This window comes from Zootoca vivipara, chromosome 1, assembly GCF_965207765.1.
Source record: "Zootoca vivipara chromosome 1, rZooViv2.hap1.1, whole genome shotgun sequence".
Classification (NCBI taxonomy): Eukaryota; Metazoa; Chordata; class Lepidosauria; order Squamata; family Lacertidae; genus Zootoca; species Zootoca vivipara.
The window spans coordinates 51,982,145-52,009,516 of NC_142582.1; the positions used below are offsets into that span (position 1 = coordinate 51,982,145).

The following is a 27,372-nucleotide window of genomic DNA, read 5'->3' on the forward strand; positions in this document are numbered from 1 at the left end:
TGGCATTGTGCAGCCTGAATTTGCCAGTACATGATTGAATCCCACCTGAAAATAGCAATAGTCTGCAAATGTCCTCAGCTTGAAGTGTGAACCCAACCACTCAGGCTGGGGTGATTTCATACTTAATCCTTAGCAATTATTCTTAATTTCTTTCCCAGTTTGGGTTCTTTGACTCAGAACTTAAGACAGGGCAACATTTTGGTGCAGGTGCAGTGTGGTCCATAGGTCACTGGCAATTGCAACAAGAAAATAATTCACCAGGCTCCAAACAGCTAGAGCTAAAGGTTAAATGTTCGCTTTCCAGCCTCACTGTGACTCTAACAGCTCAAGTGCACTGAGGTGACAGGAGCCGTCCTGAGCTAAGAACCCATATTAATTTAAGTCATCTGACTGGTAAGTGTTCTCAACTTCTGTTAATTTCCCATTGAACATCGTGAAGGCCAAGAGCGTACTCTGGATAGCAGGACTGTGTTCATTTACATTTTTCCATACGCTTTGGTAAACTAAATCATCTTATGGGGCACGGACGTTTCCTGTTCTTCTCATAAGCCCTTCTTCCGGATATCTTTGGATTTCCTCAGAGCTGTCCTTCCTCCATCTGTGGTTCTGCAAAGTCTCCACAAGATACTTGCAAGTTTGTGGATTCTCCAGCTGCAGGTATGTGGATTTGTACAGATTAGGAACTGGCAGGCAAATAATGAGCTGCTTAATTCAGATTAATATGGGACATTTAGTACGGTACTATGGCCCTTCTTATCTGCTTAGGGTTGTTTGGTCACAATACTGAAGTGACGGTAGAAACCACAACTGGAAGAGTTGTCCTCCTACGTCATTCATAAATGGTAGCATAAATGCTGTCTGGTCTAGACTCCAGTCTACAAACTTTGCTCTCTTGCCAGCTTCCTCCTTGCCCACAGTGCACAGCTCCTCCTATCTGTAGGCCTTACAGTATAACTTTGCTCCGCAGACTCGTCTGGAACGGATTAATCCACTTGCCATTACTTTCAATGGGAAAGTTCGCTTCAGGTTAAGTGCGCTTCAGTTTAAGTATGGACTTCCAGAACCAATTACACTCATACTTCGGGTTAAGTACGCTTCAGGTTGAGTACTCCGCGGACCCGTCTGGAACGGATTAATCCACTTTCCATTACTTTCAATGGGAAAGTTCGCTTCAGGTTAAGTACAGACTTCCAGAACCAATTCTGTACTTAAACCGAGGTACCACTGTACAGTGCCATAAAGGATGGGGAAAAGCAGTGCTTTTTTCTAAAATAAAAAAATGTTAAGGGTACTCTCATTTTCCTACTCATATTGAAATACTGCCCCTCAATGAGGCCAAACTTAGATTCACAAAATGTTTAGGGGGATGCGTCCCCCTGCGTCCCCCCAGAAAAAAAGCACTGGGTGAAACACAGTAGGTCTACGCTGTGCTGATATAGGTCGTGGTTGCTGCTTGCCGCTTTCCCTCCCCTTGTTGCCGACACCATCTTTCCCCTTCTCCTCTTGCTGCCTTCCACTACTTTTCTGCTGCACCTCCTCTTCCCTCTGCCACTGCCTCCAATGCAAGGACATCCTTGCAGCATCTTTGCAGCTCAGTATCACACTGCGAGGAGGAGGCCTTTCCACAGAGCAAGGTATGGCAGTTATGGTAGTCACAGAGAGGGTAGCCACCACTGCCATTTGGCTACCACCATGGCAAACATTGTTGAAAGTTTGTCTCTGCTAAACTTTAAAGTTCAACAGAGGGCCAAGTGCCAGTGGTCCCTCAGTCACAATGCCTTGTGCTCTTTCTCTCTGCAGATCAGCTGTTCCTTACCCTCAAAGCATTATTTGCATTCAGCTCGGCCCTTTTGAGCATTGTAGCAGTTTTTTATACATTGACCCCTCTCAAGAGATTTAGTTGTATGGGTATTCAACTAACTTCTTGCCCTAAGTTGTTTTCTCCCAGTGGCTCCACTTTTCCTTATTGTGATCCCCTGAAGGCAGGCATTTCTGAATTTCTTCTTCTGCTCTTCCTAGGAAGAATTGTGGCTGCCACTTGCATCACCTGCTTCCTCTGTTTGCACCCTTGGAGGTTTCTAGCTGCAGTAGATCAGCTAGCAGCCCTCCCACTTCTTGCAGGATGGATGCAGAGTAAAAATCGCCAGCCAACTTGAAGAGGAAATCCCCAACGATACTGCAATCCCAGCTTTCTGCAGTTTCTCCATTATAGGCTTGAAGCTCTGCCGCTGTCCCAGGGTTTCAAAAATAGATCTTAACAAGATCTTAACAAGCTGGACTTTCACTTCCCCATGTTTCAGCACGTGGAAATTGTGCAACGTCTTAAGCACAGCTTCTTTAATTCTAAACCTCTTAAATCTCATCACTAGATCTCTCACTTTGCTGCTGTTTGGCTCCCTTGGACTGGGGGCCCAATAAGCTTGTTCAGTGTCTTGCGAGGTCACTTCTACTGGCAATTTCAAGTCCTGGAACCAGTGCAATATGAATGAAGGCCCCAGACCTGAACGTAAGATTTTACCCTGCATATTCTCCTGCCTCTCCAGGTGTAACTGTATGTCTATAGCTGCTATTTTCAATTTCAGCAGCTAGCTCTTTTCAGAGCATTTTAAGGTAAGCTAGAATTTCCCCTTTGCTTAACTGGGCCCCATCATACACCATGTCAGCATCTTGGTGACACTGACAGGGCCAATTTTTCCTGTTGTTTTAGTTGGGAAAATTGAGGATTTGAAACTTTCCACTGGAAATATATAAAAAAGAGAAGGGTCAAAGATGCTGAAGAGTATTATTATTATTATTATTATTATTATTATTATTATTATTATTATTATTATTAAAATGTCCCATGTGTTCAACCCCAAAAGGCCTTCTTCAGGGGGTTGCCTGCAAAACAACAGGTCCACACGTGAATTAACCATAGTTACATTTTGTTTTATACATGTTTTATTAATTGTGTGGTCCTATCTTTCTGTAAAAGAAAAAAGATATTGTAGATATTGCTTGTAAACTTGCATCCATATCAATTAGCATATGCAAATAAGTGTCATTTTTAAAAAACCTTTTTGCTGGTATTGCATGTCCTCTTATTAGTGGTGTGCTGAGTGGCCACTCTAACTGAAACTTATCTCTGCTCTTTCACTGTTTAACCTGGCAGGCAGAAGGAGCAAGGGGTCTACATTGCAGCTTCCATTCACTTATCCACCTCTGTGCAGTCCTATAGAAGAGTCACAGTCTTCATAGAACTGTAGAGTTGGAAGGGACCATGAGGGTCATCTAGTCCAACCCCCTTCAGTGCAGGACTCTTTTGCCCAATGTGAGTCTTAAACCCACAACCCTGAGATTAAAAGACTTCTGCTCTACCAACTAAGCTGCCCAGCAGCTAGGGTTCAGGAGGCGCGCACATCAGCTGTTTAGCTCCCTCCCATGAAGTCTGTCTTCATGGTTGGAATCAGGCAGGCGCACTGGCACACAGAAAGGCGTATTGTAAAACAAAAGCAAAAAATCCCAACAACACACATGCTGCAGAGGCAACAACCTGTCCTATGGCGTTTTGGTGCCTGAGACAGAAAATCCATAGTGTGCACGGCAATGATCACAAGCAACCGTGCCATGTTTGAAAGGGTAGGGGGTGGCAAAGTTTTCCCCCCAGAGGTGGTAGTAACTGTGGAAAGGATAGCCTCTGTAGCAGACAGCAAATTTAACTGGGCATCAGATTCCAAGGATCAGATTCCTGCACCCCATGGTACTCCACAACCAGCCAACTCATAACTCCACATGCTCCCTCCAAACGTATCCTGGTCCTTTCGTCTACTTCTTTTAATTTTTACAATTTATTTTTAATTTCAAGTAATGGAACATATCCATACAAGGATTACAGAGCTTAGTAGCTGTACAGAAAAGAAAGCAAAATAGCGGCTGACGGTTGTCGTTTTAGACGTTCCAAGAAAGGCAATCCAGCGAAAGCGTATCTCCATAAGGTTCAAGGAGTTGACGGAGGGTGAAAACTATGTTCAATTGCCTTAACAAAGTCTCTCTGATCCTTTCCTAATTGAAAGCTGGTGACAAACTGCTTCTTTGCCCCTCCGCTTAGATATGAGGAGTGTCTGTTCCCAAATGCTCCTGGGTGTTGCATTCTAAACAAGGCTGCCAGCTTCCCAGCTATCAGAAAAAACATATTAAGTTATTAAGGACTACAGCAGTTCTTTTGTTAAGGTCCCTGGCAGCTCATCAGCTGGGCGTTCCCCATTATCAAGATGGCCAAATTCATGACGTTATGAAAGATGAAACTTTAGAACATGAGTGTTTCTCCCTCCTCCCTCTTTTTTATTGTTTAAATCTCATAATAATTAAAGTCATGGGGGTGGGGATGCCCTTGTTTTTTAAGCAGGAGGCTTGTGGCTTTTTGCATATGCATACCAATAACATGCAAGCCATTTAAATGTTTGAAATAATAGTCACTTGAGATGCAAACTCCCTCTGCTGGTCTCTCCAAATAGCACATATGCTTTCAAGCCATGCCAGGGTGAAGGGAGATTGCCAAAGCCAGATGAGGTGGAGAAATGGAAGTAGCAGAAAGTTAACTATTTGAAGACACTGCAGGATGCATGAGGCTTTGAAAGTCCTGGACCAGCTTCAGAAAATGGGAATTGGGAGCACGGTATTACAGTGGTCCCAATCCTGCCTTCAGAACCAAGTCCAGAGAGTAGCATTGGGAGAGTGCCCCCTGGTGGCTCTTATGAGGTGCTGCAGGGAACTGTCTTACCTCCACTGAAGCTGCTGGGAGTGGTCATTAGGAGTTTGGGGGCAAGGTGCCAATGGTTATTTCTCCTTAACCATTGAATCAAAAGAGGCTGCTGCGCAGTTCCTGGGCCATTGCCTGGATGCAGCGGTGAAATGGATGAGCTTAAACAAGCTGAGCTTGTATCCTGGCAAGACAGAGGCGCTAAGGGTGAGTAGCTCCCGTGTTCGAGAAATTGGTCAGTTTCCTACCCTGGATGGGGCTGCACGAGCAGGTTCGCAGTTTGGGGGTGCTTCTGGTCCAGCTTGGTCACGGGAGGCTCAGGTAGTAGCCTCTGTGGCTAGAAGTTCCTTTGACCAGCTGCGGCTGATTCAACAGCAACAGTCATTCCTGGACTGGGAAAGCCTTGCCACAGTAGTTTGTGAATTTTCAATGCTGTCAATTTACTGCAATGCACTCTATGTGGGCATTTCCTCCTGCTTGATCTAGAAACTGCAGTTAGTACAAAATGCTGCAGCATGATTGCTGACAGGAGTGAGGCCTTGTCAGCATATAACACCTGTGCTCAGAGATCTGTACTGGTTGCTGATTTGCTGCTGGGTTTAAGGTGTCACTATTAGGATATAAAGCCCTTAAGAACTGGGGACTGGTTTATGTATGAGATCACCTTACCCTCCATTGGCCCCCTCGACACTCAATCATTTAGTGCGACAGCGCCTACACTTTGGAACTCCCTGCCTCTTGAGATCAAGAGTTGTCTTCATTGCACTCTTCTTGGTGCCTGCTGGAAACTTTCTTGTTTAGGGAAGCCCACCTTGATGCTTAGGAAGTACAGTCATACCTTGGTTTAAGTACGCTTCGGTTTGAGTACTTTCAGTTTAAGTACTCCGGGGACCCGTCTGGAACGGATTAATCCACTTTCCATTACTTTCAATGGGAAAGTTCGCTTCAAGTTAAGTACAGACTTCCGGAACCAATTGTGTACTTAAACCGAGGTACCACTGTAATTTTAATCTGTTTTTGTATCTTAACGTCTGTATGTTTTAGAATAGGGTTGCAATTTTACTGTTTTATCTTTTGTGAACTGCTTTGAAAGGTTGTGTGTTGTTGTTTTACAATCAAGCAGCATATAAATGTCATGAAATAAATAAATAAGGCTTTGCAGAAGTGGCTATTAAGGAGGGTTTTGGGGGGACAGAAATGGTTTGGCTAGATGCAAATGGGGGGAATTCTTTTCTCCGATGTCTCCAAAAGGGCAACAATCCTTTCTTGGTTTTCTTTCTCCTAACAGGAGCCAAAACCACTGCAGTCATGGCGGAACTTCAACGTCTTCCCTCCTTGAGACGAGTTGCCGTTTGTGGGGGCACTCATGGGAATGAGATGTCGGGAGTTTTCCTGGCCAAGCACTGGCTCAGGGACCCCTCTGAGTTGCAACGCAGCACCTTCCACGCTACGCCCTTCCTGGGCAACCCACGGGCAGTTGAGCAATGTGTGCGCTACATTGGAAGGGATCTTAATCGGGCATTCCTCAATGAATTTCTCACGTGAGTCTATGGCACTGTGTGTTGCTCTGCAGAGCTTCCCTAGGAAAGGCAAGAGTTATGCCAGTCTTGCTACTGGGGAAGGGAACCTGCTTTGGCTTGCATTCCTCTCAGCTAGATCTGAAGATGTGTTGGAGTGCTAAATCATCACTCAAGGCTGGCTTTTGCTGCATAAGGCTGGGGTGGGGAACTTTTGGCCCTCTAGATGTTTCTGAACTACAACTCCTCTCATCCCAGGCCATTGGCCATGCTTGCTAGGGCTGATGGGAGTTGTAATTCAGAAACATCTGGAAGGCCTCCATGGGAAAATGTCATCTCACCTTCAATCCTGGTTGAAGTCCCTCTTTTGGCCCAGGAATCTGACAATTTGCCATCACCTTTGTTTTGCTCATCTGTTTCTTAGCTCCAAGGATTCAGACCACTATGAACTTCAACGTGCTCAGGAGATCAACCAGAGCTTCGGGCCCAGGGGTTCATCTCAGGCCTATGACTTTATGTTTGACCTACATAACACCACAGCCAACATGGGCGCCTGCCTTTTTGTGGCCACTGAGCACTGCCTGTTGCCCATGCACATGTGTCACTACATTCAGGTAAGCCCATGATCCTGGGATCTGCTGAAAATCTCATTTCTCCAACTTTTTCAGTGAAGTAAGGCTAAAGTTTCCCTTTAAAAGCTACTTCCGTTCTTTTCTCCACAGAAACATTACTCATTGGGGCCCTGCACCATCTTCCTTTATCAGCAGCCAGGAGAGGAGACTATTTACCTCACTTCAGTGGCCAAAGCTGGACTAGGTAGGGAGTGATAATCAGCCTGGGCATTCTTGATGGCAGAGAACTATCTGTTCTAGGTCAACTTTGACAGGAGGGGCAGGGCCACTCACCTGCCAGTCATCTCATGTCATGATGCCGGGAGGGGGGTCTGCTTTGCCAGTGCATTCAGCAACTAGCAGGACTGAACTCTCTGCTCTTCAGCTGTCCAGCAGAGGGTCATTAGCTGGTAAGCAAGGGTTAAATCCTGCTGCTTTGGCTGCATGCGCCCATTCTCAGCAGGGGTCTGAAGTGAGTTGATTGGCAGGTGGATGTGGTTTGGGGGAAATTGCCTCCTGGCCAAATTGGACACCCCCACCCATAAGCTGGCCAAGATTGTACTGTGAACCACAGGTTCCTCACTTCTGTTTTAGGGGGTGCCTGTCTTTTGAAGGGGAAGGACCCAGATGGAATAGATTTATCTAGCTTTCAGGTGATGGGCCTTAAATATGCAACAGCTAACTGTTATACTTCAGATGCCCCTGTCTCCCATCGTGCTCAGGTCTTAAATGCCAGTTTTTCTCACCTACATGAGTCGTTCTAGTTGCCGTGGCCTTCAAGGGCCACTAAATGTTTTTGGTTCTTGGCATAGCACAGTGGGCCATATTGAGATACCTATTTACCTACATTAAATGTGTTTCATATAGGTGTACTAACAGCAGACGTTCAACCCAAAGGTAATGGCAAGCTGTGCTTTAAAAAATTACCAAAGCAAGGGAATGAAATGCACAGGATCAGACCATCGCTGTACCAGTTATGCAAAAGGCTTTCGGGAAGCTCATGCTTTACGTAAGATAGGCAGAGGGACTCTGCTGAGATAATTCCATAACTGCTTCTCTGTTATTCCCCTACAGCGTTAGAGCTGGGTCCTCAGCCCCAAGGAGTGGCGCGAGCTGACTGCCTTGCTCAGATGAGATCCATCATGGCCTGTGCTCTGGACTTCATTGAGCTTTTTAACAAAGGTGACCTATCCCATCATTCCTCGTTCTGTACTGATTCTTGGGATTTGGAGCTGGGCTAAATCAGAGGCGGGAACTCTTTTCACCCTCAGGGACTGCGTTCCCTCACTAGGAGCCTCCTTCTGGGAGGCCTCGTGACAGTGGTGCACGGGCCTAGAGACAAAAGTGGGTGGGGCAGAGCCAGTGGCAAAATGGGCGGAGCCATGGGTGAGACTCTTCCCTTTGTACAGTAGGTGCCATTCCAGCCATGCAAAGGTCAGAGGTTTTGGCAAACGCACTCCTCTTCGTCTTCCATCCGGCCAAGCATTGTTGGTGCTGAAGGGCAAATTCCAGCCAGGCAAAAGCACCTGATGAAATCTCAGAGCAGGGCCTGTGTGGTCTAGGGAAGGGGTGTGGCCTGGGGAGAGGCATGAGGGCCTGATAAAGAGCCCCTAGGAAGCCACATTTGGCCTCCACCCTTGAGCTAAATGAATGTGACTGGCACGGGTCCGAGAGCTTTTATTTTGCCATGCTGTTTTCGCTGGGAAACCCTCTGTTTATTGCTGAATCGGAACAAATGTCAATAGGGTTTTCTGCAAATTGATGCTTGTTCTGATTCAGCAGTAAACAGCGGGTTTTCCCAGAGAAGGTGACAGGACCAAAAAAAAAAAAAAACCCCTCTTGGAGAAATCGCAGGAAAAACAGAAGAAATTAAAGGACAAAGGAAAGTGTGAGTGAGCCCTTAGATACTGTAGTGACGTTGCCTTTTTAGTTTTAGTGGTGAATGTTGACAGTCTTTCCCCCTCTAAACACGCATTTTTCTGTTGTGAGTATATAGACAGAAGTAGATAGTGTGTGTCTGGCCTACCAAACAACCACCATACATTACTCAGAAATCATTCTGACGATATACAGTAATTCATGTTTTATGATATATGCTTCTAAAGTGGTCTATGGTGTGATTTATGATATTCCATCTATTAGAGACGCAGGTGGCGCTGTGGGTTAAACCACAGAGCCTAGAGCTTGCTGATCAGAAGGTTCGAATCCCTGCGACGGGGTGAGCTCCCGTTGCTCGGTCCCAGCTCCTGCCAACCTAGCAGTTTGAAAGCATGAAGTGCATGTAGATAAATAGGTACCGCTCTGGCGGGAAGGTAAACAGCGTTTCTGTGCGCTGCTCTGGTTCACCAGAAGCGGCTTAGTCATGCTGGCCACATGACCCAGAAGCTGTATGCCGGCTCCCTCGGCCAATAATGCGAGATGAGCGCTGCAACCCCAGAGTCGGTCACGACTGGACCTAATGGTCAGGGTCCCTTTACCTTTTACCTTTATCTATTAGAGAGCTCTGTTGTTGTTTTTAAATGAACTTTGGCATGAAGCCTTGACCAACACTCAGGTGCCACGCCTTGATGCACAGCGTGATTGTGGCTCGGGAGTGGGGTGTGTGTGGACCCAGCATTTTCTTCTGCCCTAATGGACCATTGGCTGTTAAGTGAGACACTCTCCCTTTCTCTGGTCTAGTTGTCTTTCCATCTCCTTTCGCCAGGCACATTGTTCCCAGCCTTTGAGGTTGAAGCATACAAGGTGGTTGAACGTGTGGATTTCCCCCGCTATCCTGATGGTGAGATCTCTGCTGTGATACATCCCAATCTGCAGGTGAGTAGGGAGGGAAAAGGAAAGGGAGGAGCAGATCTCTCTCTCTCTCTCTCTCTCTCTCTCTCTCTCTCTCTCTCTCTCTCTCTCTCTCTCTGTGTGTGTGTGTGTGTGTGTGTGTGTGTGTGTGTGTGTGTAAAAAATGTAATCTGTATGCATCTTTGTAGCAGCTGCTACTGCTCTTACACAATGTGTTAAAGGACTAGGCTCCTACACCTTTAAAAAGTGTGTAGAAATGAGAATGTTTGTAGGTGTTGCAAAGGAGAGGAAACTTACAGCTGCCAGAATTCTTTCCCATACACAATTGTTGTAAGTGTCTTAGCTGTCACTTTCTGCTACATCTTCTCACCCATCACCCTGCAGCCAGCAGTGTGGGAAAACTCTTGTTGCATCTGTTCCAGCTTCTGTGAGAGTTGCTCTTGCAGAGAAGATGTAGAAATGCTTGCTCCACGTGATGCTTCTGACTGTTCTGCCTTTAGCTTATAATCAAATCCTCTCTCTTTAGGATAAAGATTTCCAGCCCCTGAAGCCCGGGGACCCCATTTTCCAGACGCTCGGTGGAGATGTGATTCTGTATGAGGGTGACAGCATCACCTACCCAGCCTTCATCAATGAGGCAGCCTATTATGAGAAGAAAGTGGCCTTCGTCAAGATGGAGAAACGCACATTCACCCAACCTGCACTGCAGAAGGAGCTTTAAATAAGTCATGTTTAATCCTGGGAACAAAGCAGACATCACCAGAAGCCAGTTCAAATGAATACATTTTATATCGTCTAAGAAGCCTCTGTAGTGTACCTCGCCTAGGCACCATATACTGTATTTGCACAAAAAATGAAGAGTCCTTGTATAATTTCATAGTTTATTACTGGAGACAGCTCTATCTTGTGCTTATAGGATACGATAACATCATTCTCTGAAACAGTAGTTCATTGCCTTTTCATCCAAAGAATTTGCACTGGGCTGGTCCCCCTGCAAGTTTTCTAGATTGCCTTTTAATATCTGTGGGATGGATCTGTTCTGTTGGAGTGGATCACTGTGTTCTAATACGGTTAGAGTTAGCATGGATACAAGGTGTGAGTCTAGATTCAAATCCTGTGATCTAGTCAGGACTGCCTGAGCCATTTTAGCTCTGGCTCAGCTGCTCTACCCCCCAAATGTCCTCCTTCATGAGGGTGGCCACAAAAATAAAAGGATGCTTATTTGCATAATCTAATTTTACGTGTATCATTGCAAATTTTGCAAATGTTTATAATTTATAATTTAAATGAAAGTGCAGTGCATCTCACTATACGTACTGGGAAAGATTGTGACCAGGTGACTTGTGTGCCAGCTCAGTCTCCTGCCCTGTGCTATGAATGGGAAACTTCAAGGATCCAGCTTTCTCATATACAAGGCCCCCTGCCCTTCCTGCTTATGGTTCTTTATCTTTAAAATGGACTTGGACTGGATTGCCCTTCAGTTAGAGATAACCTTCCAATTAGAGGACTGTCCCCTGTAAAGTAAAGCAGGTTGCCACCCTTTCACTTTCAGTTGTGACACTGTTGGGAATGATCAATGAGATAATGGCAGTGTTATCCGATGGGTGTGGGAGGAGGAGGGAATAAGGATTCTCTCTCACTTCTAAAATAGATACATAATCTTATGAGTGAAAGGTTCCCCAGAGCTCACAGTCTTACGATTCTGGGTGCCTAATTGTTAATGGTATTGGATCTGCCCCACTGCTTGTTGCATACAATGCTGCTTTTCCATTTCCTCCCAGTATGCTACCTATGAGGTTGCCCCATACTCAGTTGGGCTACCTAGTCAAGACCCAGCACTCTCTGCTCTGCCTGGTGGTAACTCTCTGGGGTTTCATTCAGTGGGGCTTTCCTAACCTTCCTGCAGCTACCCTACCTCTTGGTTCAAAACGCTGGTGATGCAGCCTGGGAACTTTAGAATGTGGGATATTTGCTCCAACGCTGAGCTATGCTCTACAAACCCTTTTATTTTGCAGTACAGGCTCCTGCCAGCTCTTGGCATAGGAGAGAGAAAGGACTTGAACAGTGGCTTAAACTGTTGCACTACAAAAAAATACAAAGTTGAGGCTTCAACAACGTAGTCCTTGGGGAGTGCTTCACATCTTGTGGAAATACATAGCAATGGGCTGGTTCTTCCAGTTCGCTACTGGCTAGCCTGAATTTTGTTTCATTGATTTAACCAGGCAGTGCACACCCCCAGTAACATAGCCTAGTGGGGACGGACAGAAGCACACTAAGGTTCATTTCTTCCGATTCCATCTCAAGGCCTCTGCAAACAGGCCTTTCATTCATGTATTTGTTTTGCCCCGGAGATATTTGGATACCACCATTCAAGTTCAGGAGAATACTGACAACTCCCTGATTTTAGTGGGATTCTCCAGGAATTCTGGGCTCATGGATGAAGCCCAAAACTGAATGTATTTTGCTTTGATATTATCTGTTATAGTGTTTTGCTTTTAACTGAGATTTTGTATACCAGACAGGCAGGCAGATATTAGATTGGTTTGTGATATAGAAATGAAAAAATAAAATAGAAAAATACTGTGCAGAAGCTTGGATACAGGAAAATCACCCAAAGCTTCAGATTTGATCCATAGGAACAATATTCCATATCCAGAGGAGAGAGGAGGCCTCTTCAGCTGCAGGATAGATCCCCTGGGTCAGAGCATGCCCGCCTGAGATATCTTGCACCATGTGAAGGTGGAGTTAGCTGGTAGTTGGGTGTGCATGGGTTTTCACTGAAGGACCCAGAATTGGAGGAGATACTGCAGCCTTCTGTGGGTGTTGCCCCACTATCTTCAGGAGGTGAAGAGACATCAAAGGGCAGTCAGCGCCCTCTGGGTATCAGTGGGAAAGGACAGTTATTCTGGAAGTAAGAAAACACTCACTTTCCTTTGGATCTTGTTACCTGCTTGACAGCATCATCACAAACTCTGAAACAGATGGGAAGAGGAGAATCAGTCCCTGAGATAGCCACGGTGTGCACGCTCTGCACCCCCCATGTCATACACATGACGTTAGCCACAAACCACATCTCTCCTGTATCTCTTCTGACATTTCTTATAAAAATATTGAATTTTGATGCATTTTTCTTCTTCAAACTAGCTTCAGAAAAAGTATGACTTAGCTGCATTCTAAAGTGGTAATGTATACAGGGTCAGAGTTTCATCTCCAAGTTGCCCACAGCATTTCTTCACATACCAGCAGAGCAGGCAGTGATGGTGGGATAATTATAGGCCCGGGAACTCTGATCCCCTGGCAATGATGTTGTCTCTCCTGTTAGTATACCTCCCTCTCCCTCTCACTATTCAGTGTCTTAATTCCCACTTAGTTCATGAGCCTGGTTCTGCAAGCACATATGGGTAGAGGTGGAGACACACACCAGAAGCTGCCTTATACTGAATCAGACCATTGGTCCATGCAGTTTACTATGGTCTATCTACACTGGCTGGCAGCAGTTCTCCAAGCTTTCAGACAGAGGTCTCTTTCCCAGCTGCACCTGGAGATGCCAGGGATTGCAAGCAAAATAGATGTGCTCTTACAGAGCTATGGCCATTCCATATCTACCTGCTGGTGCAAGTAACACCATAGCCCTCTGATAGGACTAGAAGGCAAAAATCCAGGCTTTGCACAATGAGCAACCAGCAAATACAGACTGCAGAGGAGGGTGGTGGAAAGGAAGAAATACCACTTTGGCCTTTTGTGATGGAGGCACACCACACAAGGAGCCCACCCCTAACCCCTGTAGAGTTTTAAGCTGGGCACTCCAGTCAGGGGTTCATGTTGCATTTAGAGAAGACGTTTAATAGGGAAGGTGCTCCGTTCTCTCACCATCAAAGTCCACTCTTCCATCCCCATTGAGGTCCATGTCCTGCAGGATCTCATCCACTTCCTGGCCACTGAGCTGCTCCCCCATGAGTACAGTCACGGCCTGGCGCAGCTCTGCCCCACTGATCGCTCCATCCCCATCTGTGTCGAACTTCAGAAAGAAGGGCACATGCACAATGTTACCTCCAGCTCAGATGCTTCGGTTTCCTTTTCAACTCAAATCCCCTAAGATCCCCCTCTTTTCATGCTTACCCCCATGCTCCCCAATCCTGGTCACCCCACTCCACCTCGGCTCCTCTATCCTAAGCTGGCAAGCATTTACTAGTAGCTTTGGTCCCCTTCACACACACACCTGCAGTGGGAAAGGAGTTGTTTCCCTGCATCATGCCCTTCAGGAGTGTGTGGGGTGTTGTGTGAATGAATGAATGAATGAATGAATGAATGAATGAATGAATGAATGAATGAACGAATGATGTATCCATTTGGTGAGAGACAGATGCAGGTCTCTTTCTCAGTCATTTAGTATTTCACCTCCTCAGGTAGCGCCAAAGGCCATTGGCTCCACTCCTTTCTACATACGCGTCCTCTCTCCAGTGTGCAATTGCCCCAGAGAGAAGCAGCTGTCCCTCACCGCTGTGGGTACCTGGGTGTGAGAAGTGAGCTCATATATCATTTACATTGGCTGGGTCTAACACGGCTGCTTGCAGCCCTACCAATGTAAGGTTGTTTTAGCTTATTTTAGAAGCCGCTCCTTGTTCCATAGCATCAAGAGAAACCTATCAGGCACCTCTTGTCTTTGTTCCTCTTGTGTGCACATAGCAGCTCAATGAAGAAACATCACAGACACCAGCACTAAAACAGGAGATATGCTTTTGAACACATGTTAGCCATATCTAAGGTGTTCCACTGCACTTTAGTTGCCCCCTAGAGAGCTTGCACAACACAGAAACACGTTCTCCTGCATAGCCGCTAAAATGTTCCATCTGCCAATAAATATTGTTATTCACACGGACAGCCGCCAGAGGGCAATGTATGTATTAATGTTGTTGTTGTTTAGTCGTTTAGTCGTGTCCGACTCTTCGTGACCCCATGGACCATAGCACGCCAGGCACTCCTGTCTTGCACTGCCTCCCGCAGTTTGGTCAAACTCATGTTCGTAGCTTCGAGAACACTGTCCAACCATCTTGTCCTCTGTCGTCCCCTTCTCCTAGTGCCCTCAATCTTTCCCAACATCAGGGTCTTTTCCAAGGATTCTTCTCTTCTCATGAGGTGGCCAAAGTATTGGAGCCTCAGCTTCACGATCTGTCCTTCCAGGGAGCACTCAGGGCTGATTTCCTTAAGAATGGATAGGTTTGATCTTCTAGCAGTCCATGGGACTCTCAAGAGTCTTCTCCAGCACCATAATTCAAAAGCATCAATTCTTCGACGATCAGCCTTCTTTATGGTCCAGCTCTCACTTCCATACATCACTACTGGGAAAACCATAGCTTTAACTATACGGACCTTTGTCGGCAAAGTGATGTCTCTGCTTTTTAAGATGCTGTCTAGGTTTGTCATTGCTTTTCTCCCAAGAAGCAGGCGTCTTTTAATTTCGTGACTGCTGTCACCATCTGCAGTGATCAAGGAGCCCAAGAAAGTAAAATCTCTCACTGCCTCCATTTCTTCCCCTTCTATTTGCCAGGAGGTGATGGGACCAGTGGCCATGATCTTGGTTTTTTTGATGTTGAGCTTCAGACCATATTTTGCGCTCTCCTCTTTCACCCTCATTAAAAGGTTCTTTAATTCCTCCTCGCTTTCTGCCATCAAGGTTGTGTCATCTGCATATCTGAGGTTGTTGATATTTCTTCCGGCAATCTTAATTCCGGCTTGGGATTCATCTAGTCCAGCCTTTCGCATGATGAATTCTGCATATAAGTTAAATAAGCAGGGAGACAATATACAACCTTGTCGTACTCCTTTCCCAATTTTGAACCAATCAGTTGTTCCATATCCAGTTCTAACTGTAGCTTCTTGTCCCACATAGAGATTTCTCAGGAGACAGATGAGGTGATCAGGCACTCCCATTTCTTTAAGAACTTGCCATAGTTTGCTGTTTCCTTCTCCAGGTGGATCACGTTTAGTCAAAACTCTCCACTATGACCTGTCCATCTTGGGTGGCCCTGCATGGCATAGCTCATAGCTTCTCTGAGTTATTCAAGCCCCTTCGCCACGACAAGGCATTGATCCATGAAGGGGGTATGTATTAATACTTCATCTAATTAGTTCCCTTTATTTGGCCATAGCAAGATCCATCATGGGCAGCCAACTATTCCTCCAACTGTCATCTCTAATTCTGTGGAGCCAGTAGGACTACCAAACACTCCAACCAAAATAAGCCAATATTATGGTTGATATGTTTTACAGACTAATGTGGCGAACACAGAGCTATTCTGCACACAGAACACTACCCAAGACCCTGAAAAGGCTGGAAGAACTTTCATATTTATTTCTGAAATGTATATGCCCTATTGCTAGCCCTGTGGGGTCTTCAAAAAGCTTGCAGTTTAAAAACAACAATGAAAAATATATTATCTAGTGCAGGCTTCCCCAACCTCGGCCCTACAGATGTTTTTGGCCTACAACTCCCATGATCCCTAGCTAGCAGGACCAGTGGTCAGGGATGATGGGAATTGTAGTCTCAAAACATCTGGAGGGCCGAGGTTGAGGAAGCCACAGAAAGCACAGCCAACAACCAAGGATATTGGGAAATGTAGTTCTATAACATCTGGAGGGCCAAGATGATTCCCTGGCTAGTTGCCACCCACATTTCTAGCCTGAACCTACATACTTCTCATAGCTGTCAAGTTTTCCCTTTTCTCACGAGGAACACTATTCAACATAAGGGAATTTCCCTTAAAAAAAAGGGAGAACTTGACAGCTATGACTTCTGTGTGTCTTACAATTCATCAGGGATGAATCCTTACAATGTCAGGGCTTACGGAAATATAATGTGCAGTTGTGTCTAAAGCATTACATGGAATATGGTTTGAGGAATATCACAATTCCCTGCTTCCCTCCCGCTGATTGGCTTCCCATCATACCTCACGGAAGGCAATTTTCAGCTCCCTCACGCCCACCATGTGAGCAGTCTCCTCACGCAACTTTGGGCCCATCATCTCTACGAAGTCCTCAAAGTCTACACGACCTCCCACTATGAGAAAAGAGAAGGAAAGGAAAAGTCAGCTTCCCAAGGACTGGGCAGAGAAGCTAGCTGAACTTTTTGCGGAATGACTGCACCACACTCAGTAACACAAATGGAACCTGCAGCATAATGTTGCAGCGTGGAGAGTTCCTGTTCATTGTTCTAGTCAGTCTGTCGTGTGTGTGTGTGTGTGTGTATGTGTGAACATCTCTTAATAAACACATTTCTGTATGCAATTTTGACCGATGTACACATTTTTGGAAGCAATTTCTCCTGCTATAATAAATTTGGCATGCTATTTTCCCAAATACATTCAGTTTTATGCACACTTTCCCATAGTACGTGCATTTTTGTAAACATTATTTGGCTGGAAAACCCCAGTGTGAGTTCCAAAGAGTAGCTGCATTTCACCTTTAAATGAAAACTGAATCAAACCTATGCACCTTTATATCATGTGTAATGGAGAAGATGCATCCATTCTCCATTGCCCAATTAGAACTTCTAGAGACTCAGGGGGAGGAACTGAAGCCTGTAAAATGGCTTCTTCTTCATCTTTTTTAATTGCCCCTAAAGACAATTTTGAATATCACCCCTGCTAATAGGAACCACCAAAACTGGAATTCTGGGGTGAGGGCATTCAGCCAGAGGCCTTCGGGCTGTAAGGAACAGGGCAGTACTTCCTGAGGCAGATTTTGGGTACATATCCCCACCTGCACCCTGCAACTCACTGCGCATTTTGATGTGCTGGGAGATCTCAATCAGCTCCATCTCGGTGGGCATGTAGCCCATAGTTCGCATGCACTCTCCCAGGTCCTTGTAACTGATGTAGCCGTCCTGGTCAGTGTCAAACTCCTTGAAGGCATCTAGCAGTTCTGCAAGGCAAGTCCCAAAGACATTTCATAGAAGTGAGACAATGATACCACCTGCCTTGACCTCCTCTCTCCTCACCTTGGGGACACAGGAAGACCGTGCAGTCATGGAGGAGACAAGAGTACAACAGAAAGGACAAACTTGCCCCCAGGGGTTGCTCTAGTTATGAAACTTCAAAGGGTTGCTGGATGTCTCTCACACTAATAAAGGCAAGTTGCTTTTGAAGGGATTTAATGCACAGCTTTTGTGTTTGTGATAAACACTGCAAAAACGGAAATTGCTGCGTGGGACTATAATGGCCATTTAGGCACCAGTGTCCTGTTTTCCAACTCTTGATGTTTTTAATTATGAAATGTAACAATGTGACCAGACACCAGTGATTATGCCATGGTCCTGGTAAGTCCCATGTTGACATTACTTATTTTACCTAACTAATGGATAGTTCATAATTAGTGGCAACTCTAAATTGAATTGCCAAGTAGGAGAGTCCTGCATGCATTGGCCCCAAAATCATGACAGCTAGGAAAAGGACGCTAGCAGCCATGCATGGTAGTAGAAAAAAACTATTACATGTGTAATGGTGATGGAAAAGATTGGGAAACAGTCAGATCCTTGGCAGGCGGAATAAAGAGGATCGAGTAATCGGGTTGAGGGATGCCTGCTGAGGAGCAGTGTCCTATTGATTCATCTCATCTACTGAGAATCCTTTGCTACACAGTTTATTTACTCCATAAGATTTATATTTTGCTTGATTGCTTGATTGTAACAACAAATAAACCTCAAAGCAGTGTGATGAGCAGAGGTTGTTCCCAAGGAGAATTACAACACCTAGTTTGGGGGCAGCAAAAATGTGGTACCAACAGTCATTTAGTGAGCGAGCAAACATTTTGCTACATTTGCTTTGGAGAATTGAGATAGCAAATGAGTGATGGAGTGAAGGTAAAAACGACTGCATTATTGACCTCCTTAATTTGAAAGGCCTTTGTGCAGCATAGGCCCAGCTTGCATATAATGCTAAAGGACCCATTAATCCTTGGCTTGTTTGATCATTCAAACACTGCCCAGTGGCTTAACTGTGGTTTGTTCACTGCCAACAAAACAAAATCTGAAGCCATGGCTTGTTGTTGGCTTATGATTCTTGGTTTGATGTTACGTGCTAACCCAACACCCTTCCTTAGCCACGATTCCCCACCCCAGAGATGTTCATTAAGTTGCAAAGTCATGAGGCAAGAGCAGCTGGAAACCAAACCAAACTTTGGAGAAACAAGCCATGGTTTGTTTAATTGTTTGTAGGGCAATTTGGGTTAGTTCATGGTTTGTAGTGTTGGTGTGCCAAATAATTCATAGCTATTTTATTTTTTTTATGTTCATGATGTACATGTGATTTTTCCTCCGCAGCATTTTGAATGAAATGTGGAAAACTGCTCTCTCTTTTGTTCTGATTAAAAATATACATTTGGCATCACTTCCAAACTAGGATGCTGAAGAACTATCCCAGGGATATTGGGGGAAAGTGATGGGATATGTGCCTTGACCTTTTACTGTGTCTGATGTAGTGAAAAACAGCGTACTGCCTTTCCCCTCTCCTGTGCCCCATTAAGTTAGGACTCCAGTTCCCCAGCACCTTCTCTCAACAATGCCAACTCACCATCCAGCTCCACTGGTGAAAGCTCCCTCTCCTGGAAAAAAGGAAGAGAGAAAAAACAAGGCGAGTAGAGAGTTAGAGCCCAAGTCTCTTGCAAACTGCCTCTATTTACTCTGTCTAGAACTGAATCATCATGAGCAGAGTTACAGGGGTGGATGAAATATCAGAACGGGGAACTCCTAGAAGAGATTTGTTTGTTTCTTTGCTTTTTTTCTAAGCTACCTTATTTTAAGTGGCACTGTAGGTTAAACCACAGAGCCTAGGGCTTGCCGATAAGAAGGTCGGCAGTTCGAATCCCCGTGACAGGGTGAGCTCCCATTGTTCGGTCCCTGCTCCTACCAACCTAGCAGTTCGAAAGCACGTCAAAGTGCAAGTAGATAAATAGGTACCACTCCGGCAGGAAGGTAAACGGCGTTTCCGTGCGCTGCTCTGGTTCGCCAGAAGTGGCTTAGTCATGCTGGCCACGTGACCTGGAAGCTGTATGCCGGCTCCCTTGGTCAGTAAAGCGAGATGAGCGCCATAATCCCAGAGTCGTCCACGACTGGACCTAATGGTCAGGTGTCCCTTTACCTTTACCTCTTAGAGGAAAATATTTGTTTTAGGGTTATCATATGTCTGGAATTTCAGCCCTCTTAAACAGCGTCTAGGCGGAAATCACTGAAATGTCCAGGAAAATGTATGGCAGCCCAGACATATGGCAGCTCATGTCGGTAGTGACGATTTTGGCGATTCCCATAAAAAAATAGCTCAAAAACTCATGTTTTGTGTTGAGTTTCTGCAATAAAAGCTCAACAACTTTGGCAAAAAAAGAGAAAAGCTACAGTAATCAACTTTGCCAACATCTTTTGTGTCCAGATTTTTACTTTTTTCAAATATGGCAACCCTATACTTGGATAGGCTGCCGAGACTCAAAGACTAGTACCAGCAATTTGCAGTGCAATCCTTTCCATGTCCCCTCATGTGTAAGCCCTATTGAATTCATTAGGTTTTACTCACACGTAAGGTTAGGATTGCAATCTAATTTATGGGTCTTATGTCTCCAGCTGTGCTCCCTCCCTTTCCTTATTGGACCATCAATGACAGGATCCAGACCAGGTTGTCAGCTGTTGTTGTTTTTTAAATGACTTTTCATATATTCTCCAATGTTTTGATTTATGTAAGTAAAAGCTGCCTGGTCTTGCACTATGCAGTTCCCCTTTCAAGCATTTCAGGAAATACCCATCTATTTCCAACCACACTCAAAATATACTTGCATGACTTAACCATCCTTTATGTAATACATCTGATTATTAATATGTGCAGTGCAGCATTTTCCACCATGACCTAATATATTTGTCCTGGAATATGTTTGCTTTTTGTATTCCAGTTATTATTACTGTGCAGCCCAGTCTTACATGTGTTTACCCAGAAGTAAGATTTAATTACCATAAGTTCAGTTGGCCTTGCTGCTAAGTTAGGGCACATAATATGTCCCAGTAAATATCACCTCTCCCTCAAAGAGAATCCTTCCTGTGATTACAGTTCTGTCAGGTATGTCCTCCTAGTGGTGCAGCAATAAAATTGCCAGCACATTTGCAAAGCTCCCGTCCAGTTGCAAAAGTAAGCAACTGTGTGTTGAGATTCCTGCAGTGGGTTGGACCAAATCACCCTTCAGATCCCTCACGACTCTACAATTCTATTACAGTGGTACCTCGGTTTAAGTACACAATTGGTTCTGGAAGTCTGTACTTAACCTGAAGCGTACTTAACCTGAAGCGAACTTTCCCATTGAAAGTAATGGAAAGTGGATTAATCCATTCCAGACGGGTCCGCGGAGTACTCAACCTGAAGCGTACTTAACCCGAAGTATGAGTGTAATTGGTTCTGGAAGTCCATACTTAACCTGAAGCGTACGTAACCTGAAGCGAACTTTCCCATTGAAAGTAATGGAAAGTGGATTAATCCGTTCCAGACAGGTCCGCAGAGTACTTAAACTCAAACCAAACCAAAGCATACTTAAACTGAGGTATGACTGTATTCTATGTAGGAAATAGTTGTAATTCACAGTACAGCAGCAACATGTATTCAGTCGAATGTACATTTTATGTAGTCAAACAAAGGTTTAAAAAGGTTTCCAATTAACAAAAACAAAAGTGTATTACTCAGCTTTACACGTATGCAGCAATCTTCTTCAGCAAGTTTCTTATTCAACTACCCTCCAAATTGTTTCATTTTCACTTTCTCCCATATCAAGATTTATATCTTACTGACTGAATAAAGTTTGGATATAATTTTGTTCTCAAAGCTCACCATTATTATTACCCAGAATTTAGGGGTACTCTCATTTTCCTACTCATATTGAAATACTGCCCCTCAATGAGGCGAAACTTAGATTCACAAAATGTTTAGGGGTATGCGTACCCCTGCGTACCCCCAGAAAAAAAGCACTGGCTGTATCTAAATATGATCGGTCTCTATTGTATCAGCAGGGTTGCTGATAGCTGTCACTGAGCCAACCAGCCTACCTCAGTCAATATATAATAATAATAATAATAATAATAATAATAATAATAATAATAATATATTATTTATACCCCGCCCATCTGGCCGGGTTCCCCCAGCCACTCTGGGCGGCTTCCAACAAAATATTACAATACAGAAATCCATCTGTATATGTGTGTGTGTGTGTGTGTGTGTGTGTGTGTGTGTGTGTGTGTGTGTATGTATATGTATATGTATATGTATATGTCTGTCAATATATATTCTTAGCATCTTTATTCCTCAAATAATAAACTCTGATGGTGAGCGCCAACAGGAATGGAGCCAAAACATAACCACTGAAAGAACAAGAGGGAGGTATCAGCATGTTTGGTGGGGGGAAACTCCAAGGCATATAGGAGTATGGGGGGAGCCTTAAAGGGCAAGGAACCCCCAAAACAGTCCAGTGAGAACTGAACATCCTCAGTGCAGAATTCTGAATGTCAGCTTGGGAAGGAAAACTAGAAAAATGGGGAAATGCAATAGGAGTATTCTACATGGCTGACTGGCTGGAACCTTGAACAGGAACATACATTTTAGGACCCCTCTATAATTGTTGATATCACAAATGTTCTAGTTTATTTTTGTCCTGCTTTTATACGGTAGTCCCTCCAGAGGACAACAAGGTGGTAGCATTGGGAAAGCATCAAGGAGCAACTAAAAGCAGAATAAACCCACCTCTGGTCTGATGCACTATCACCATGTTAAGAACAAAATAAAAACATTCCTTCCAGCAGCACCATAGAGACCAACTAAGTTTGTCATTGGTATGAGCTTTCGTGTGCATGCACACTTCTTCAGATACAGTGGTACCTCGGTTTATGAACACAATTGGTTCTGGAAGTCTGTTCATAAACTGAAGTGTTCATAAACTGAAGCTAACTTTCCCATTGAAAGTAATGGGAAAGTGGATTAATCTGTTCCAGACGGTCCGCGGAGTACTTAAACTGAAGCGTTCATAAACTGAAGCGAGCTTTCCCATTGAAAGTAATGGAAAGTGGATTAATCCGTTCCAGATGGGTCCACGGAGTACTCAACCTGAAGCGTACTTAACCCAAAGCATGGGTGTAATTGGTTCCGGAAGTCTGTTCATAAACTGAAGCGTTCATAAACTGAAGCGAACTTTCCCATTGAAAGTAATGGAAAGTGAATCAATCCATTCCAGATGGGTCTGCGGCTTTCATAAACCGAAAATTCGTAAACCGAGGTGTTCATAAACCGAGGTTCCACTGTACTTCTGTTTCAGTGTATCTGAAGAATTGTGCATGCACACGAATGCTCATACCAATGACAAACTTAGTTGGTCTCTAAGGTGCTGCTGGAAGGAATGTTTTTATTTTGTTTCGACTACGTCAGACCAACACGGCTACCTACCGTGTTAAGAACATTATGCAGAATGCATTTGCTGTGAAACGCCCAGTGCACACTGCAGCATTTTGTTACAGGACCTGCCTATCTTTGCTGCTAAGCAAATATTTCCCTGTCAGTGTCCTCTGAGAAGTCTCCACCTCCACCCATCAGCTCATTAGCACGGAGGGAAGATTGCATAATAAGCTGAGGCTCAGAACAACCCTTCCCCACCTCCTCCACCCCACTGAGAAATCGCTTCCCAAATTAACCTGCTGAAGGTTGGATTAAATGGATTGGAGGTCAAGAGCAGATCACTGACTCACCAGATCCTTTCTCTGCCATCCCTGTGTGAATAGAAGAAGGCTGCTAGCACAGGGAGGTTGACTAAAAGCTGGAGGTGCTGCTGCTGCTCTTAGGGAGATGGCTGCCTGTGTCCCCATGGGACCCCACGGGAACCCACTCCCAACCAGAAGAGAGCTTTGGGAAACCCCCAAAGGCTAGGCTACAGTTCCTTCAGCTCTTCTCCCCACCTCTCTCTAGGGCTAATGGGATTTCCTGTCCTCCTGGCAGGGCATCCTCAGTCTCCAGCTATTTATATGAACTAATCAAGTTGGGGTCAGGGTGTTGCAGAGGGCTAGTTATAATCTTCACAGGCGTTCCGCCACCCCTCTTGCTTGCTGTGTCCAAGTGGATCTGCTCTGTTCTGGTGCCTGAAGCCCACTCAGCCTCTGCACTAAAGACTAGCTTTTGCATCTGCAAGGAAACCTTTGTCAGGAAATAAGCACCCCAGAACTATCCAAAGCTGTACAAATCAATGGCCCCCTAAATCAGGGCAAGGTAATGGTAGAGAATAAGGCTGGTGCAATCCAGATGTTTTGGACTATTAGCCTCAGCCAGCATAGCTGTGCTCCAATCAGCCCCAACATCATACAACCTTGCAGGCTGGGGCTGATGATAGTTGCTGTTGTTGTTGTTAAACAAATGTATTGATCACTTGTATAGATGGCATAAAGCTATCTAAGCGGTAAAACTGGAATAAAACACAGGAACACGAACTCTAAGAACAATAAAATCAATTCAACAAACTCTAAAACAGTAACACCATCCATACAAACTTTAAAAACAGTGAAAACATTTCATCCAATATAAATTACTGGGGTACACCTCTGGGAAAGGTAAACAGAAATGTCTTCAGTAGGTGCCTAAACATCATAATGCCAGGTGCCTGTCTGATTTCAGCTGGTAATTAATTCTCAAGAGTTGGAGCTGCAGCACTCAAAACCCAGTTTCTAGCATGCACTCAGCACATCTCTGGAGCATACAGTCTTCTTGGCAGTGTCCTATCTGAGCAGCTCAGTCACCAGGCAGGGATATAGTGGGCAAGGTAGTCCCTTAGCTATCCTGATCCCAAGTTGTTTAGGGCTTTTAATGCTGGAAGCGAAACATTGGGGGGGGGGGGCGCCAGCTTGGGAAAGGCTGGAATAAGGCATATAGATGCAGCAGTATTACAGATGCAGGCAGATTAGGCTACATTTGCCCATCTACCCCAGTATTGTCCACTTTGACTGGCAGCATCTCAAGCAGAGGGCTTTCCCATCACACAATATTTTTAACTAGATATTATGAGCTTGGCACCTTCTGTAGGCAAAGCAGGATTTCTGCCAGTAGCTCAAAATATCTATATATGTGTGTGCAGAAAAAGCACACATCTCAGTTTCCCAGTAGGAATATACTGTTTTGGAAAATTCAGCATGCAAGCTCCCATCCTAATAAACTGCCCCCCCGGCTTTCCAGGCATTCCATCCATGCCTTATTGCCAGTAATATACCCTCATCTTCTGTGAAGATATCACACTTAAACACTCTGCTGACCAACTACTGTAACTTCCATTAATGCAATGCTAGGCTGTGGAGAAATGTCATGTAACTTGGGTAGCAGCAGGGCTGAATTTAGATTTGATGAAGCTACTGGAGGTAATGGGACCCTTTATATAGCAGGTGGGGCCCATTACTTACACCATAGGAGCCTACACAACACAAAACACTGTTGCTGAATGTAGGTTTTATTTTATTTGTTTTTTATCTTATATTTTGGAAATGTACATCCAGTTTTTTCCCTTTAATTTTTTTTGGGGGCCCCAAGAGAGTGGGGCCCTAAGCTATAGCTTGTTTAGCTTATATACGTAAATCCGGCACTGGGTAGCAAGCAAGGCTGCTCACAAAGTGCACTCCCCATGGTGCTCTGCTCAAGCAAACCATTGTCTTTCTAGGGTCAAAATCCGAGGGGGAACCGGGCTCTGCAAGTTTGCAGTGGAAAACCAGCAGTGCACAACAAAGATTGGCTAGTGCTTGCGAAGTCACAAAACTAGCTTTCCCTGGATCAGTTTTGTAATTCTTTTCAAAAACTTTTCTCAACAAGTAAACAAGATGGCAAACAGTTCAATGGCTGAATTCATGACATCCTAAAGAAGCACAATTAACAATGGGACAACACATTGGAAGCATAATGGGAGAGGTGGCAAAGCTAACTACAGTATTGTACCAGTACAGTATACAGTATAACTAGCCGGCCACTATGCCACTGACACTACAAAGGTGGGAGGAAGCTCCATTCATTTCACTCCCACCCCAGGAGATAATTCTGTTGTGATTCCTGTGCTCTTTACATGTGGACACCACCTCAGCTTTGAGCTAACACTGAATGGGCTACCTGCCCCCGCCCAGCAACTGCACAATACGTTGCTTGTACTTCGTCGCCGTTTATCCTAAACCACTTTCCGCATTGTCCTTCCTGAGCCCACTCAGCCCTTTCTGCTCCGCTTTCCTGGTTCCCCTTTTCTGCATCGCCCATGTGGGACCTGCAACAAAATGCAGGAGTCACACTTCCAGGCACCTTCGTGCCCACCTGTTTGATGCCACACCCTCTCAACCATTAGCCAGCATCCCATGCCTACTGAATCTGCTCAGTCCTCATTTGACAATTATAGGGGTCTCCCCTTAATATTCTTTAATTTCCCCCCTACTTCTGCAAACCCTGGGTTTCCCCCGAGCCTGCCGATACCACCTTCATGTGTGTGGATGGCTCCATTCTGGCTACACAACGATCTCCTTGGAGCATGAGTTTGCCATTGATGTACAGGACGCATTGCCTCTCAGCCCCACTTCTCCCTTCTCCATCCCCTTCTGCTAGCAGACAGCAACTCACCTTGCCAAAGACAGTGTTGAGGAAAGGGGAGTAGGTCTTAATGGCAGCTGCATGGGGGTCAGCCTGATGCTTTTTGCTGTGTTTGCGCCCGTGGCCGGAGTGGGATCTTTGCCTTGATTCAGAGCCAGGGCTTCTGCTGCCCTTGGGCTCACTTTCTTCCTTGGGGGGCTGCTCGCCTTCCTGCGCTTTGCCCTTGGCCGGGCCCTCTGCCTCACCGGACTGCTTGCGTTGCATGGGACAGGTGTGTCTCTCGGAACAGGCACCCTGTGAAGACTGAGAATGGGGGGGGGGGGCTTATGAAGCAGCCAAGAAATCCTCTTATACTCCACCTCCAGGGAGGAGCAGGGTGGGGTGGGGAAGCCAATTAGTGAGGATTATTGTAGAGATAGCAGGTCTGGCTTCCAACCCCTTTGTCCCATGGCTCCTGACACAGAGAAGCCATCTCCAAGCTCTCCCATCTATAGCTGCCAAGTGGCAGAGCATGTGTTGTTTTTCCAGGCACATTGCCTTGAGCATGAGCTAGCTGTCTCCAGTTAAGCTCTCTCAAGCAGCGGAAATGAGGACACCAGTGGCCTAACAGAGACAAGGAATTAGGTCCTAGGGGTGCTGCCTTTCAGGGGTTGCAACAGTGGTATAAAGTCACCACGAGATAGTTGCTGTAATGTATCTGCTCATCACGCCTATAGCACTTGCAGTCCTTCCCTACTTCTCGGTACTTTTAGCTCTACATAGTGGCTGATTTTCCAACTCTGGACATAAGACACCACACCATAGGATCCTATGTATGATTATTCACAAGCAATTCCCACTGAATTCAGCATAACTCATGCCCTAGTCTGCAGAAACACAGCCAGGTTCTTCTTGGAAACAACACTCACTTTGGGGGGGAGGGAAGCCAGGATAGTCTCATTAGCCACAGGAAAACAACAATATAATATATGCAACAGGTGATACATCCCAGCACTGCATTGAAATTACTGACAGCTCTCAGCCATTGAGGAGGAAGCACACACCCTTTAGAACAGGGATGCCCAACAGGTCGATCGCGATCTACCGGTCCATCGTGGGGTATCCCTGGTCGA

General features: G+C 45.2%; 2 protein-coding genes across 7 annotated transcripts; one reads left to right on the forward strand and one right to left on the reverse strand.

The window, feature by feature from the left end:
• Positions 1–266: 266 nt before the first annotated feature.
• ACY3 (aminoacylase 3) lies at positions 267–10,891 on the forward strand. 6 transcript variants are annotated; one of them, XM_035125863.3, is made up of 8 exons: positions 309–393; positions 2,370–2,506; positions 6,027–6,279; positions 6,680–6,869; positions 6,978–7,071; positions 7,941–8,048; positions 9,571–9,680; positions 10,183–10,891. In XM_035125863.3, exons 2-8 carry the CDS (start codon positions 2,482–2,484, stop codon positions 10,375–10,377), a joined length of 975 nt encoding a protein of 324 aa, XP_034981754.3. In that variant the 5' UTR covers positions 309–393; positions 2,370–2,481; the 3' UTR covers positions 10,378–10,891. The 6 variants fall into 6 exon arrangements, with proteins under 6 accessions (XP_034981764.3, XP_034981754.3, XP_034981774.3 ...); XM_035125873.3 differs by lacking the exon at positions 2,370–2,506 and having other exon boundaries at positions 267–393; XM_035125883.3 differs by lacking the exons at positions 309–393; positions 2,370–2,506 and adding an exon at positions 521–657.
• Positions 10,892–12,473: 1,582 nt separating this feature from the next.
• LOC118082220 (calcium-binding protein 2-like) lies at positions 12,474–26,650 on the reverse strand. The gene is made up of 6 exons (XM_035109353.2): positions 26,291–26,650; positions 19,223–19,253; positions 17,433–17,576; positions 16,604–16,713; positions 13,527–13,674; positions 12,474–12,628 (listed from the first exon to the last, which is right to left on the reverse strand). Exons 1-6 carry the CDS (start codon positions 26,522–26,524, stop codon positions 12,600–12,602), a joined length of 696 nt encoding a protein of 231 aa, XP_034965244.1. The 5' UTR covers positions 26,525–26,650; the 3' UTR covers positions 12,474–12,599.
• Between the last annotated feature and the right edge of the window lie 722 nt (positions 26,651–27,372).

Coding starts and splice junctions, on each gene's coding strand:
- ACY3 (XM_060277709.2), top strand. CDS start 4,891: ATGGATGAGCTTAAACAAGCTGAGCTTGTATCCTGGCAAGACAGAGGC. Junction 6,870..6,977: donor ACATGTGTCACTACATTCAG/GTAAGCCCATGA, acceptor TTTTCTCCACAG/AAACATTACTCATTGGGGCC. Junction 9,681..10,182: donor TGATACATCCCAATCTGCAG/GTGAGTAGGGAG, acceptor CTCTCTCTTTAG/GATAAAGATTTCCAGCCCCT.
- LOC118082220 (XM_035109353.2), bottom strand. CDS start 26,524: ATGCAACGCAAGCAGTCCGGTGAGGCAGAGGGCCCGGCCAAGGGCAAA. Junction 17,577..19,222: donor TTCACCAGTGGAGCTGGATG/GTGAGTTGGCAT, acceptor CTTGCCTTGCAG/AACTGCTAGATGCCTTCAAG. Junction 13,675..16,603: donor TGAAAATTGCCTTCCGTGAG/GTATGATGGGAA, acceptor TTCTTTCTGAAG/TTCGACACAGATGGGGATGG.